Raw genomic sequence first — 15,986 nt, 5'->3', positions numbered from 1 at the left:
CCAATTGGTTTTTATTTATTTTTTTTTCCCTATTTTCCAAATAAATAAGTGTCTACTACACCTCTCCGAATAACGACATTGAAGTTCAGAGAAATATATAGCGAATTTTGTAAGAGATTGTTGCACAGATCTCACGACCAAGTCATGAGTACACTGGACCGATTTATACGCGCTAATATAAAGCTCGTTCACTTCGAACAGGAGCTTACCGATGCGTCCATAGAGAACTCTTCAGTTTTTGCTCTCGAGGTTCATCGAGAGGAGCTCAGGTCCATTTGGGGCTCAGTTAAGTCTCTTTACGAGAAATGTGTAGACGAAGTGGACCAAAAGGCCAAGAAAAAGGGCAAAGATGGGACAGATCCATTATCCTCTAGCGACGTCAGCGACGAGACTCATATGGAAAGCATTAATGCACGTTATCATGCATCATACGAAACGTATGTTAAGATAGTATCAAAAATCAGCGCTGGAATACATGACCGTGGCCGGAACACTTCTTCATTACCTCCCTCACCCTTTTCAATCACACCACACTCCAATTTCCATCTGCCTGCGTGTGATACTGAAACGTTTTGTGGGGACTATAAGTCCTGGCCTTCCTTTCGAGACATGTTCTCGGCAATTTATGTCAATAATTCCAGCCTATCTAACGTCCAAAAGCTTTTTTATTTAATGAAGAAAACGGAAGGTGAAGCTCATGACATCGTGATGAAAGGTCCTTTGACGAACAGTGGTTTCGACACGGCTTGGGCAAATCTTGTAGATAGATTTGAGAACAAGCGAATGCTAGTTCATAGCCAGCTGCGCGTTTTGTTTAATCTCTCCCCAGTCAAATCCGAAAATGGCGAGGATATAAAATGCTTACAGAGAGACATCAATTCTTGTATCTCATCACTACAGATGTACCATATTGATATCTCGAGTTGGGATCCAATCTTTGTTTATATCTGTTCGACAAAATTGCCCCGCACAACTCTTTCCTTGTGGGAACATTCAATACAAAACAAAAAGGACATTTCCAACTGGTCCGATTTAAATAATTTTCTTTCCAGTAGGTTTCAGACTCTTGAGACTATTTCTGAAATCAATTGCCAGTCGTCCTCACACGATTCTAGACAAACTGGTTTGAGAAAATCCAGTCAAAACGTTTCGAAACAAATTAACTCCAACCACACTAACGTTTCTGCTACCCCAGCGAAACATCTTTGTAACCTATGCAGTTTAGAGACTCACATTATCCGCAAATGCCCAAAATTTATTCAGATGTGTCCAGAGGAGAGATTATCGTGCATCAGGAAATTGAATTTGTGTTTGAATTGCTTTGCTGGTGGCCATAGTGTAAAGGAGTGTAAAAGCTCACACAACTGCTTTACATGTAAGAAACGACACAACACGCTACTTCACCGTGATGCAACCATTCAAGTTGCGCAATATCCTAACACTAATGCGCATGCTGTGCTAACGGATTTTGACCCAGATACATCCATCATACAGTCCACTTCTCTTAACCCAACTGAAACCTATAACGCTGTTTCAGAATCCGTAGCATGTTCTCCGACCTCTTTAAACAGTGTTCAGTCATGCTTTGCCTCGCACACCCGCAATGTCCTTTTAGGTACAGCGTTGGTTCAAATCAGGCATTCAGGGTTGACATACATCGTTCGGGCTTTAATAGACTCAGGTTCACAAGGAACTTTTCTGTCTGAGAAGATATTCCATACGCTTAAAATTCCATTTCAACGCATTGATGCTGAAATTACGGGCCTTAACGGCGTTCCTTCAGCCACCGTTAGGAAACTGGCAAAATTTACAATAAGTCCGCGTTTCGATTCTCAACTGGAGATGAACGTAACTGCGTTAGTAATTCCCCAACTTTCAAGAGACCTTCCCTCTAGATCGATCAATCCTTCAATATTAAGTGAGTTTCCGAAAATACAACTCGCAGATCCTCAATTTTTTCAAAGCTCTCGTATTGACCTTTTACTTGGCGCAGACCTTTTTAACAATATATTGCTTGATGGAGTAAAACGTGATATTTGTGGGTCGCTGGTTGCTCAAGAGACTATTTTTGGCTGGATTGTGTCCGGTTCAGTCCAAAATACGGAGAATATTTCCTCTTTTTCATCTCTAGTTTCATTTCTTTCTGAAAAAAGTTTGGAAAAAACGCTAAGACGTTTTTGGGAGGTGGAGAATCTTCCTCGAAAGCAGCATCTGTCCGAAGACGATGAGTTTTGCGAGAAACTGTATAAGGAAACCACAACTAGGGATGAAAGTGGCAGATTCACAGTTGGCCTTCCCTTCAAACACACAATTTTGAATTCAACAATGCAATTGGGACAGTCCAGGACCATTGCAAAGGCACAGTTCTTGCGGAATGAGTCTCGCTTATTGAAGAATCTGGAGCGAAAAAATGAGTACGATGCCGTAGTCGAAGAATACCTGGATTTAGGGCACATGAAAAGCGTTCCAGCTCCCATTCATCAAAATTATCCGCAGCACTATTACCTTCCACATCATTCAGTCGTTAAACCGGAGAGCACCACCACGAAAGTTCGAGTGGTATTTAATGCCTCCTGTCCGACTTCCTCCGGAGTATCCTTGAACGATATCCTTCACACTGGACCTGCATTACAGAATGATCTGGTCCTGCTTCTTCTTAGGTGGCGCTTTTATCGCTTCGTCTTTTGTGCTGACATTCAGAAGATGTATCGGCAAATTAAAGTCCATCCCAAAGACACTTGCTACCAAAGAATTCTATTTCGCAGGGATCCGTGTGAGGAAATATCTGATTATGAGTTAACGACAGTAACATTTGGCGTCAACGCAGCTCCTTATCTGGCAATAAGAACCCTCCTACAATTGGCGGAAGAGTCCGAGAGGTCCCTTCCCATTGCCAGTGAAATTATTAGGGATTCCATGTATGTTGATGATGTTATAGCTGGGAGCCATCATATTCCTGACGCTCTCTCCGCAAGGACACAGTTGATTATCGCGATGAGTTCGGCACATTTTCCTCTGCGTAAGTGGGCATCCAATTGTATTGAGATCCTTGCGGGTTTACCGAAAGATCATCTTCTGAAAGAGGACTTTTTAAGCTTCGACGATAGTAGCCACACTAAAACACTTGGTATCAGATGGAACGCCAAGTCAGATAACTTCTTCTTCAGGTGCAACGCAATTTCAGACAAATTATCCTATACAAAAAGGGAAGTGTTATCGGAGATTTCTAAAATCTTCGATCCAGCAGGCTGGCTAGCCCCCATTATAGTCCTGACCAAGATACTCATGCGAAAAATTTGGTTGTCTAATGTTGGTTGGGACGAATCCATTAATTCCGATTGCCTGCATGACTGGAAACGTTTCCTTAGCAGTTATTCATTGATAGACACCATTCAATTACCGAGATGGCTCTCATATTCCCCTTCCTGTCATGTTCAGTTCCATGCCTTCTGCGATGCATCGGAGAATGCATATGCGACAGTGATATACACCAGAATTCTTCTGGAGGACGACTCCGTTTATGTAGCACTATTAACCTCCAAGTCCAAAGTTGCTCCAGTCAATACGCTTTCCATACCCCGTCTGGAACTCTGCGGAGCCACACTTTTAGCTGAGTTAGTTGATTCTGTCATTCCATCCATGCACCTTCCAAGCTATGAAATATACAAGTGGACAGACTCTACTATAGTCCTGGCATGGCTTCGAAAGCCTTCATGTTATTGGAAAGTGTTTGTAGCGAACCGAGTATCTACAATTACCGAACTAGTTGGAATCGACAATTGGTTCCACGTTGAGTCTGAATCGAATCCAGCAGATTTAGTTAGTAGGGGAGTCTACCCCGAAGATCTAGTCGCCTGCAACCTTTGGTGGAATGGACTGCAATGGCTGCAGTTATCGCCAGAATTTTGGCCCGTAACTTCAGATACCGCCATGGATACACAACTGGAACAGAAACCAATAGCTGCCCATATTTCCATACTGCCAGAAGAACCTGATCTTCTGGAACGTTTTTCCTCTTTTAATAGGGCAATTCAGGTTCTCTGTTACATTTTTCGTTTTTTCCATCGGACACATCCAAATCACCGGCAGTGCAAACAATTTACTTCAACACTTTTGACTGCCTCAGAAGTGACTCATGTGAAAAGACGTCTTATAACCTTAGCTCAAACCAGACACTTTCCTGAGATTTTTAAAGCTATAGAGAAAAAGGTAGACATTCCTAAGACATGCAAGATTATTAGCCTCAATCCTTTCTTGGACAAAGACGGGATAATAAGGGCATTCGGCCGGCTCGCTTATTCGCCGTCTTTAAGCTATGATGAAAGGTATCCAATTATATTGCCATACAATTGCCAGTTCAGCCGTTTACTGGTTTGTTTTACCCACAAAATCTCCTTGCACGGGGGCAATCAGCTAGTGCTAAATTTAATTCGCCTTCAATATTGGATACCAAAACTAAAAAATTTAATAAAGAGCCTTATTCATAAATGCAAAGAATGTATTGTCCACAAGAAGAAAGTCCAAACTCAGCTTATGGCCGCTCTACCCCCAGAAAGGACCCTGCTTCGGCGACCGTTTCACTGTACGGGCATCGATTTTGCTGGGCCCTTCGATATTAGAAGTTTCAGCGGGAGAGGAGTCAAAACAACGAAAGGTTACACCTGCGTTTTTGTTTGCTTCGCAACGAAAGCGATTCATTTGGAAGCAGTATCTTCCTTATCCACTGACGCCTTCCTTGCCGCCTTTGATCGGTTCATTTCAAGACGAGGGTGCCCTTTGCACGTTTATTCCGATAATGGAACCAACTTTCAAGGTGCATCCAAACAAATTGAAAAACAGTTCTTAGTAGCTGCCAAATCCAACGTCCAATCCAAATATGTGCACCAAAATCTGTCCTGGCACTTTATCCCTCCTGGAGCCCCCCATATGGGAGGTCTTTGGGAAGCTGGAGTGAAAAGTTTCAAGACCCACTTCAAAAGGGTCTCACATAACTTTAACTACACCTTCGAAGAGTTTTCCACACTTCTTTCAAAAATCGAAGCGTGTCTTAACTCACGACCAATTTCCACCATGTCCGAAGACTCCACGGATCTTAACCCTCTTACTCCAGGACATTTTCTGACCGGGGGTCCGATTCTTGCATTACCGGAGCCTACCTTTGACATAGACCCAGAATCGGTTGTTAATCGATGGCAACGCGTTAAGGTTCAGCAACACCATTTCTGCCAACGCTGGAAAATGGAGTATTTAAAAGAATTACACAAGCGCTATAAGTGGCAGCATCCTAAAAAGGAAATTAAAATAGACTCAGTAGTCATTATTAAGGAAGAAAACCAGCCTCCAAATGAGTGGAGATTAGGTAGAGTAATCCATCTTTACCCAGGGAAAGATAATAGAACTCGAGTCGCAGATATTTATACGCAGAAGGGAACAGTCACCCGTCCAATCGTTAAACTGGTTTTGCTTCCCACTGAGTGATCTATATATACATATTTGTTTTTGTTTATCTTACGATTTTAATACTTATGTACAGCATGCCAAGAATAATTCAAAACCGTTCCATCACCCCAGAAGATCCAATGAAACCAAAAAAAATCTACCGATGCCACGTGTGTAAAAGAGTTCATCCCTTACGTAGTTGCAGCAGATTTCTCAATATGGATGTCCATCAGCGGAGGAAAGTCGTCCACCGTTTCAAATATTGCCTTAATTGTCTGGCTCATAAACACTCACGAGGTAAATGCTTAAGCCGCTCTGGATGTCATATATGCAAGCGCCAACACCATACTCTTTTACACCACCGCGGTTCCCAACAGTACAGTCGCTCCGAACATGCTTCAACATCTCATTCAACGCACGCTATGCTACCACATCAAAGAATTACTGTACTACCCACGGCTATCATTAAAATTGCATGGAAAAACCGCTTATATCCAGTAAGGGCACTTATCGATACGGGTTCTGCTGTAAGCCGTATTGCAAAAGCCATTGTGACAAAACACCACTTACTGACCAGCCGCATGGGAGAGTCGGAAATGTGCCAAATTGTTTTTCGGGCTCATTCTGGAAACACCACCAAGATTTCAATGTGCGCTCGTGTTGATAACCGAATCTCCATGGTAACACCCATCTCAACGTTGTCAATGGCATTCAAAGAAAAATTTCTTAACTTGGTACTGGCAGACCCCGACTTTCTTGAAAGTAACCCGATTTCAATAGTCCTCGGGGCGGACATCTACCCTAAGCTCATACTCAGCGGTGTCATACCCACCGGCGAGGGATCTTTAATGGCGCAAAACTCAACACTCGGATGGCTAGTATCTGGCACTTGTGCAGCATAAAGTAAACATTAGCAAAGAAATACCCAGCAAACAACTTTATAATCATTATGTATTAATCTGTTCGAATACCGCAAAAATCCGAATTATGAATTATGATTTTTTATGCAAGTTCGATGAATTAATTTCTTATTTGATGGTACCCATCAAGGGGCCCGGAATGTTAACGTAGAAGAAGCCTATACGATTTTATAACTATAACCCTCATTAGATTGAAATGCAGAGGGCGTTCAAATGTATCGTTAAGTGCCATATTTACACTATCACCTATCTTAGCCTTTAAGAATATTATAAATAAAATGTTCACTTTGGATTCAACCTCGAACACAAGAACATTGGTAAGAGTTTCCTTTCCTCCAAGATTTTCCGCTTGTGGATAATTCGTAACTCCAATATTGTCTTCGACTTCTTGCATGACCATCTCTCCTCGAGATTTAATTGCAAGAAGTTATTTCGCTTCAGTTGCTTATGGTCGTGCTGTGATTTTAGTTCCATTTCTTCACCCCCCAAAGAGATCCAACATCCTACATATATTCAATAGCGATACCCAATATAAGCTTCACGTCCTTTCTACACAAAACCATGGAACGTATTGTGGATATCATGATAAAGAGTATGACATCCAGCGAACTGCTCGAATACAAACAGTATGCCTATGCCAAGAGAAGGTCGGTGGATACTGCCCGTACGAGGTTGTGCATAAAATAGAAGAATCCTTCGATGCCAAGGCGTACACATTGATCCAATCCTTAGAACAATACCGGGTGACCGAGTCCTTAGCGACTGGATAAATCAAATGCCAAGAAACAGGTCAATAAATTGCGGGTTCCATTACTTAAATATAAGCCACAAAGTCGCACAGGGCACGCCACAGAGGGCATTTTATCGCCACTCCTTTGGGTGATCACCATAAATAACCAATAACGGTTGCTGACTGAGGAGGGAGGGAAACTTCTTTGGGGTAAGAATCCAAACTAGCTATGCAGAAGGGCTGAAAAGGTCTTGCATATGACTGAGCTAGACACAGGGGTCTCAATGTTAACCCAGAGAAGACTGAAATATGCCTGTTCACGAGGAAGACGAAGGTGGGCCAATTCGACGCAACACGTTTCGTCAACAAAACGATTTCGATATCTGACAAGGTCAAATATTTAGGAGTGATCTTGGATGGGAAACTTAATTGAAAGTGTCACATTCAGGATCGTGCTGAGAAGGCTCATAGATATTGGACAATATCTAGATGGGCCGTGTGCTCGAAATGGGGCTTGAATCCGAGGATAGTCCACTTACGCCTCAGTAGTTTGGAGGACTGCTATGGAGAAAAAGTGCAACATAAGGACCATACAACAGATTCAAAGAACATGATGTCTTGGCATAGGCGGAACTACGAGGACCACGTCCACTAGGGCACTGGGGACTAATCTAGATATTCGGCCCATTGACATACAGATTAAGTGTGAGGGAGCCACTGCGGCTATGAGACTTAAGGCGAGGCGAGATTGGAGAAATGGTTCATACCATAGGAAACCTGGAACGAAGGGAAGAGTTTCCGATCGGATACCTGAGACGACACTTGAGGTCGAGTGCAAGGCACTGCTCCGGCACAGTCTTGGACTGACGGAACCCTTGTGTTGCCATCTAGAAGATCATGTTTCCAAATCTAGAGCTGTCCTCTTGCCTAGGCCTGGGGGTGTACATTGAGAACCCAGAGACTGAGATCTGTTTTAGATTGCCTGGCCAGATTCGGGCGATCACGGAATGCGTGAAGTGGTGTGGTGCTAACGCGAGGACGTCGTGTGTGAATATCTTTACCGACAGTAAAATTGTCATAAGGGCAATAACAACCAGGACGGTAAGATCACTAGCAGTCTTGGAATGTAAGAAGAATGTAAGGGTGCCGGGCGGTCGATTTGGCAGTGAAGGCCAGAGAACTGCCGTCAATAAACTTAGTTAGCCCGAAACCTTTCGGGTCGACGCAGTACGAGTAAAGTGCGTGGGCGACGAACGCGAAACAGTCGACAAACGCGAACAGTCGAAACAGTCCTATGTCATTGCCCGGTTTTCGCGGCTAAAAGCCACCGGCACTTAGGTGGGGACACAATATCAGACAAGAACCAAGTTAGGGGAGTGGCATGGAAAACAATTAAGGATTTTTTAAGTAGCACGGAATTTCTAACTTAAATTTTTTTTTGCGAGGTTACTTTTTAGTTTTAAGAGCGCACAACAAGCCGATTACTGGCTTAGGTGTATGCCCATAGTGGCAGGGGGTAGATTTATATCCGCACCCTCTTTTCAACCTAACCTAACCTAGCGATCCCACAGATACTTAATCCATTTTTATAATAGCAGATTCGTACTCTTCTTTTTAAGAGTTTTCATTTGGGTCCAATATTATTCCGATCGGCCTACATGTCGTATTGGCACCCCAAATACTGGGTCGCGAATATGGTTATCATATATGTACTTTTCTCTGGATGGCCTTGCAGCTGAATCAAATTTTTGCACAAGCAAGTACGTTTGGGGTTTTTTCCCCAAAACACCCCCCAAACTGGACTTATTTACTGACCATGGGAATATGGGGCTTAAATAAAAGGTATTTGAATGTAGATTACGAATCTGATATCCAATATGGGACCAAGTGTTTGGGGGGCCGTCTCTCACCAAAAACATCCCCCAAAGGGGACAAATTTACGACCATAGCAAAATGGAGCTCAAATGAAAGGTCTTTGGGAGTAAAGCACGATTTTGATATCAATATTCTGGAAAAGTGTCTACAGGCCACAAAACCACCCAAATAGTAATATTTTCTGATTATTGCAATAAAAGAATCAAATAAGAGTGTTTTTAGAGGAGAGCACGAATCCGAGATATATTTTCGAGGCCAACTTACTGAGTGGCCGCCCATACCCCAAAACACTTCCCAAGCCGGTCATGTTTGCCGACTATGGAAATATGGGGCTCAAATTAAAGATATGTGGGAGTAGACCACGTATCTGATATCAACATTAGGGGCAAACTGTCTAGAGGACGTCCCACCACCATAACAACCTCCAAATAAGACGTATTTGCTCACCAAGACAATTTGGTGCAACTAAATATTCATAGTTTTTAGGGTCAATACCCCAAACCGGACATATTTTCTGACTTTTGCAATAATGAGTTTAAATGAGATTATAAAAATAATTTGATATCCAATTTTGATATATAGATAAATGAGAATAGAGCACGTTGCTGATATATTTTCCGGGCTTAGTGTTTGGGGGACCACCCCAATCCCCAAAACACCCCTAAATCGGGCATATTTACCGACCATGTCAATGTGGAGCTTAAAGGAAAGGAATTGAGGGGTAGAGCAAGAATTGATACCCATCTCCGGGAACAATTTTCTGGGGGTCTACCCCTTTCCTAAAATACCCCAAAAACATCAATTTTTTGTGACCATCACAATATGGGGCTCCAATATAGGTATTTGGGAGTAGAATACAAATTTGATATCCAAATGTAGGACCATGTATTTAGGGCCTCACCCCTTTCCAAAAACACCCCCAAAAGGGAAAAAATTTTTCGACCATGCCAATATGTGACTCAAATGAATGGTATTTGAGATTAGAAAATGAATTTGATAACTTATTTTGGGGCCATGTGTTTTGGGGACGCCTCATCCCGTAAACTATTCTTAAGCCAATGACAATATGGGGTTTAAATAAATGGTATTTGAGAGAAGAGCACGATGCTGATATTTTTTCAGGGCCAAGTATCTGGGGGACCACCTCTCCCCCGAAAACACCACTAAATCAGACATCATGAAAATATCGGACTGAAATGAAGTATTTGAACTTAAATTCCTAGACCAACAAAGATATGATCTGGGATTCAGATAAAGGCACTTATATTGTTAAACTGTTAGTCAAGTTAGCATGGTATTTCACTAAAAGATCTTAAATTGTCGAAAATAAATATTGAAAGGATAATTCTGTTCCATATAAAGTAAAAGAAGGCGCAGCGGAGCGGGCCCGGTCAGCTAGTATTAATATATAGACCGATTTAAAGCATATTCCACGTTGATGTCGAGGATTTTATCAGGTCATCAGGGATCAGTACACAGGTGATAGTTTCCTTACAGAGTGCTTCCTGAAAAACATATCTAATAATGTGTTGCAAAAGTTCCCCCGATCGCAACAACCACGTTTTTAGCATATGCGAATAGCTTAACAAAAATAATGTTTTCCAAAAAACGAAATCATTATACGACAGTGTATTGGAGTAGAGGACTTTGAATTTGCAGTCCGGTTAGGTTATAGCGCCACTTAGCAATAGGACAACTGTACCGATTAAGCAAACCAAACGAGATGCTCTTCACTAAATATTAATTAGATACATACAGGGTGGCTGATGAAAGCCGCTACCAAAAAAAAATGTAATAACTTTTTTTCTATTTAATAATAATAATTTAATAATTAATTTAATTAATTAATTAATTAATTTAATTAATAATAATTTAATAATTAATTTAATAATTTAATTTAACATGAATAAAAGAAAAATGTATTCCATACACCGAAAAAAAAATGTAGCAATATTCATCATTGTAGCAATATTCATCAGCCACCCTGTATATATTGTAGTACATCTTTGTTTCACATCTGCTTATATAGAAATAATACAAATCCTATAATGCACTGTAGTTTTATTAGGAAAACATTATTACATGCAAATGAATTGAATGTGCGTTCCATAAGGTAGTATGATGTGGAAAACATAAGCATAGAGTTTGCGACGTAAGAACTGCATGTGTTTCGATTCGGTTCATCGAATTGCCACTCATCATTATCAGCGATCATGACGTAAAATCCAATCAATAGCATAGGGAACGCTTTTGCCCAAAGGTCAAACAAACACACCTTTATAAACGTCAAGAGAAATGTAATTGAAATTCAGTGGTATGGCATACATAGTTTAATTTACTCTTTTCGCGTCCCCTGTCATTTCATAGATTCTTGATTCAATGGTTTTTCATGTTTCATTCACATATTTTCCCCTCCCATATTTATGTCATTTTAGATTTACGCGTTACAACCGACTCATCGCAAATCAACCACAATCGCAATTCATTATTAGCGGAAGTAAAAAGCCACAATGACTCCAGCAGTAATACAACGTCCACTACGACATTAACTACATCGTCGAATCTTTTGTTGAGCAGTGTACCGAAAAAGTCCCATTTATTGGTGGCAGATGTTAAAGATGACAAACTCCAAAGCCACTCACAGATACAGGCACCTAAATCGTCCCATCATGTGCCGGCGAACAATTGCGATGTGGACTTGTCATCGTCGCCCTCCTATCAAGAGCACAAAAAGTACTCAGAAAAAAGTCATGGAATTAGTGTAGAATCACGTCATGGTATTATAGGTGAGTAGCTACCACATCAACTTCATTCCAGTTAACAACTTCTGCAATGCAACGAGCACATGCACTACTCTAGAAACTTAGTCTATATTTTACTGAAGTTCACTGAGCCCTATCCATTTTAAGAAATTTGAATTCATCAAACCTCCAAGAGGGACTAGTTATGGTATGGGTTAATATGCCAGATAATACCATTTCATAACTAGTAATCTAAAATCAGACATTCATAAACATAGGAGTAAGAGTCGTATTGGTAAGAACCAGGTAAAGAGAACATGACAAGCAAACGTTTTCATAAAAGAAAAGCATTTTAATGTAAACCCCATAACTACTGGTATGTCATGAAAAATACACTCGCTTGAAACGAACGTGACAAAAGGACTATTGAAATCAAATTTGTACATGGCATAGTAATTAGAAATCACAACCTTTGGTTTCACAATGGACTAAAATATCTAAGTGAGTCTGCCACTAAAATCTAATCTCACCTAGTTTGTATATATATATATATATATATATAAATATATATATATATATGTTTGCGTTGCGCATGGTTTGGGGTCAGTGAAAAAATTAAAATTTTTCTCCCCATATCGATGGGTTCTAACGCCTTGAGACTATATATTCAATTCTTATTTTCTTCCCTTCACCTGATTTTTATATACATCCCTTTTACTAAACATCGCGTTGTTTGAGGACATATAGTTTGCGTTGCGTTTTATTTGAGGCCATGGCTCCAAAGACAACGTTATATAAAAACCAAATTAGTGTTGCCACATTTTTACAAATTTTCAAAGTGGCGATAACCGACTCTGGGTTTTAGCTTTGAGCTTTAGAGTCTAAACACAACCAAACAACACAAGTTGTTGTTATTGTTGTTGTTGCTGCGGTTGTTTAGTTCACATATGAATGTGTGTAAACAAACTGACGCTGATTATTAACTCTTTGGTTAGGTTTAGGCTTTTATTGTTGTAAATGTACCGAAAACGTTATAAACTTTCTTTTTATACCCACCACCGAAGGATGGGGGTATATTCATTTTGTCATTCCGTTTGCAACACATCGAAATATCCATTTCCGGCCCTATAAAGTATATATATTCTTGATCAGCGTAAAAATCTAAGACGATCTAGACATGTCCGTCCGTCTGTCTGTTGAAATCACGCTACAGCCTTTAAAAATTGAGATATTGAGCTGAAACTTTGCACAGATTCTTTTTTTGTCCATAAGCAGGTTAAGTTCGAAGATGGGCTATATCGGACTATATCTTGATATAGCCCCCATATAGACCGATCGGCCGATTTAGGGTCTTAGGCCCATAAAAGCCACATTTATTATCCGATTTTGCTGAAATTTGGTACAGTGAGTTGTGTTAGGCCCTTCGATATCCTCCGTCAATTTGGCTCAGATCGGTCTAGATTTGGATATAGCTGCCATATAGACCGATCCTCCGATTTGGGGTCTTAGGCCCATAAAAGCCACATTTATTATCCGATTTTGCTGAAATTTGGGACAGTGAGTTGTGTTAGGCCACTCGACATCCTTCGTCAATATGGCTCAGATCGGTTCAGATTTGGATATAGCTGCCATATAGACCGATCCTCAAATTTAGGGTCTTAGGCCCATAAAAGCCACATTTATTAGCCGATTTTCCTATGATTTGGGACAGTGAGTTGTGTTAGGCCCTACAACGTCCTTCGTCAATTTGGCGCAGATCGGTTCACATTTGGATATAGCTGCCATATAGACCGATCCTCCGATTTAGGGTTATATGCCCATAAAAGCTACATTTATTATCCGATTTTGCTGAAATTTAGGACAGTGCGTTGTCTTAGGCCCTCCGACGTCCTCTGTGAATTTGGCTCAGATCGGTTCAGATTTAGGTATAGCTGCCATATAGACCGATCCTCCGATTTGGGGTCTTAGGCCCATAAAACACGCATTTATTGTCCGATGTCGCCGAAATTTGGGACAGTGAGTTAAGTTAAGCCCCTTAACATACTTCTGCATTATCGCACTGATCGGTCCAGATTTGGATATAGCTGCCATATAGACCGATCTCTCGGTTTTAAGTTTTGGGGCCATAAAAAGCGCATTTATTGTCCGATGTTGCCGAAATTTGGGACAAAGAGTAAAGTTAAGCCCCTCCACATATTTCTGCTATGGGACATAAGTTATGAGTTTTGCACCGGATTTTGACGAAAGGTGGTTTACATATATAGCCGAGGTGGTGGGTATCCAAAGTTCGGCCCGGCCGAACTTAACGCCTTTTTACTTGTTGTTGTAAAAGTTGCTATTTGCCACTTTCTGTTCAGCTCTTTTGAGCGAAATGCTGTCAAACTCCATATAAAACAAGTAAAAGCGTGCTATGTTCGGCCGGGTCGAATCTAGGGAACCCAACACCATGGATTCTGCTAAAAATTTATAAAAAATAAATTTAGTTGAATTGCGTAATTTTTTTTATTCTACATTCCAAAGTTCTGTCAAACCAGCAAAGATTAAAGCTTCTAGGAAACGAACAAGGATGATCGAGGGACCGGTTTTCATGGGAGCAATATCAGGTTATAGACTGATTTGGATCGTACTTGGCACAGTTGTTGAAAGTCATAACGAAGCACTATATGCTCAATTTCAGCCAAATCGGACAAAAATTGCGGCTTGTAAGGGCTTAAGAAGTCAAAGCGGTATATCAGTTTATATGGGAGCTTAACCAGTTTACAGACCGATTTGGACCGTTCTTGGCACAGTTGTTGGAAAATATAACAGAACACTATATGCAAAATTTGTCCAAATTGGACAAAACTTGCTGCTTCCAGGGGCTCAGGAATTCAAATCGGGAGATCGATTTATATGGGAGCTATATCAGGTTATACACCGATTGAAACCGTACTTGGCACAGTTATTGCAAGTCATAACACTACGTGCCAAATTTCAGCCAATTTCCGCCAAATTTCGGACAAAAATTGCTGCTAGTATTGGCTCAAAAAGTCATATTGGGAGATCGGTTTATATGGGAGCTATATCAGGTTATAGACCGATTTATACCGTACTTGGCACATTTATTATAAGTCATAACTACACTTAACTACTACTACATGGAAAATTTCAGCCAAATCGGACAAAAATTGCGTCTTCCAAGGGCTCAAGAAGTCACATCGGGATATCAGTTTATATGGAAGCTATATCAGGTTATGGACCGATTTAAACCGCACTTGGCACAGTTATTGGAAGTCATAACAGAACACTACATGCCAAATTTCAGCTAATCCGGACGAAAATTGCGGCTTGTAAGGGCTCAAGAAGTCAAATCGGGAGATCCGTTTATATGAGTGCCACCGTACTTTGAAAGTCATAACGGAACACTGCATGCTCATTTTCAGCCAAATCGGGCAAAAATTACGACTTGCAGTGGCTCAAGAAGTCAATTCGGGAGATCTGTTTATATAGGAGCTATATCTAAATATGAACCGATATATATATATATCAATCTTCAACGACCTACATTAATATAAAGTATCTGTGCAAAATTTCAAGCGGCTAGCCTTACGCGTTCGACCTTCATTTATCATTATTTATTTGCGAAAAATAACTCAAATAGAGAAAACAATAAGTGCAGATAAAAAAGTATTTTGGTATGGAAACAAAAACATTTGATTGCTGTCAAATTCCGCTCTCGGAACAATGAAAAATTTAGCGACTATTCCACCAGAAGAATAGAATACTAACCTTTATTTATGTTCTGACAATCGTAAATCGCAAAAATTTTTTATTCATACAAATGCTTTTGTGGCTTTGCAATACGTTTTCTATTGGATTTAGAAGATTTTGTTCTGCGACTGTGTTCTTCCATTTTTGAGCAGCTAACAATATATATTTATTTACAGGTAGTGGCAGTAGCCCAACAATAAAATATTCTGTGCACTATCTGTCAAAATCTGTGATTTGTGCAACTCAGATTTTGAATATGTTATGTCGTTGACAGATGGTATTCTCCAAATATTTAACTACAGTAATTTATAATTTCAATGAGAAATAGTCAGATGTTAACAAAAATACTGTACCATTTTGTACGTTTAAGTACCTAAATATACTAATCTCAAAAAATCTCCTTGTACACCGGCATATATTGTCTCTATTAAGAAAGTATCATTTTGTACCTTTTAGTACCATAATGTACAAATTTCAAAAAATTCTTCTAGTCGCCTGGTATATACTTTCAAGGTGTGCCCACATAAGTCC

The 15,986-nt window shown here is 40.4% G+C and overlaps 1 protein-coding gene across 10 annotated transcripts in view; it reads left to right on the top strand.

Moving 5' to 3' along the window:
- The window catches only part of LOC106088904 (uncharacterized), a 778,231-nt gene that overhangs the window by 691,260 nt on the left and 70,985 nt on the right, over positions 1-15,986 (top strand). For 9 of the 10 annotated variants that reach the window (XM_059366206.1, XM_059366207.1, XM_059366208.1 and 6 more), the window contains one exon: positions 11,400-11,750. The exons of the other annotated variant lie outside the window; for it this stretch is intronic. In XM_059366206.1, the coding sequence (XP_059222189.1) occupies positions 11,400-11,750 (351 nt within the window). The remainder of the gene's footprint in view (positions 1-11,399; positions 11,751-15,986) is intronic. 10 annotated transcript variants of the gene reach the window in all.

The sequence above is a fragment of the Stomoxys calcitrans genome, chromosome 4, assembly GCF_963082655.1.
Source record: "Stomoxys calcitrans chromosome 4, idStoCalc2.1, whole genome shotgun sequence".
Lineage (NCBI taxonomy): Eukaryota > Metazoa > Arthropoda > Insecta > Diptera > Muscidae > Stomoxys > Stomoxys calcitrans.
Note: the sequence above shows the minus strand (reverse complement) of the source record. Positions and strands in the feature narration are given on the sequence as shown.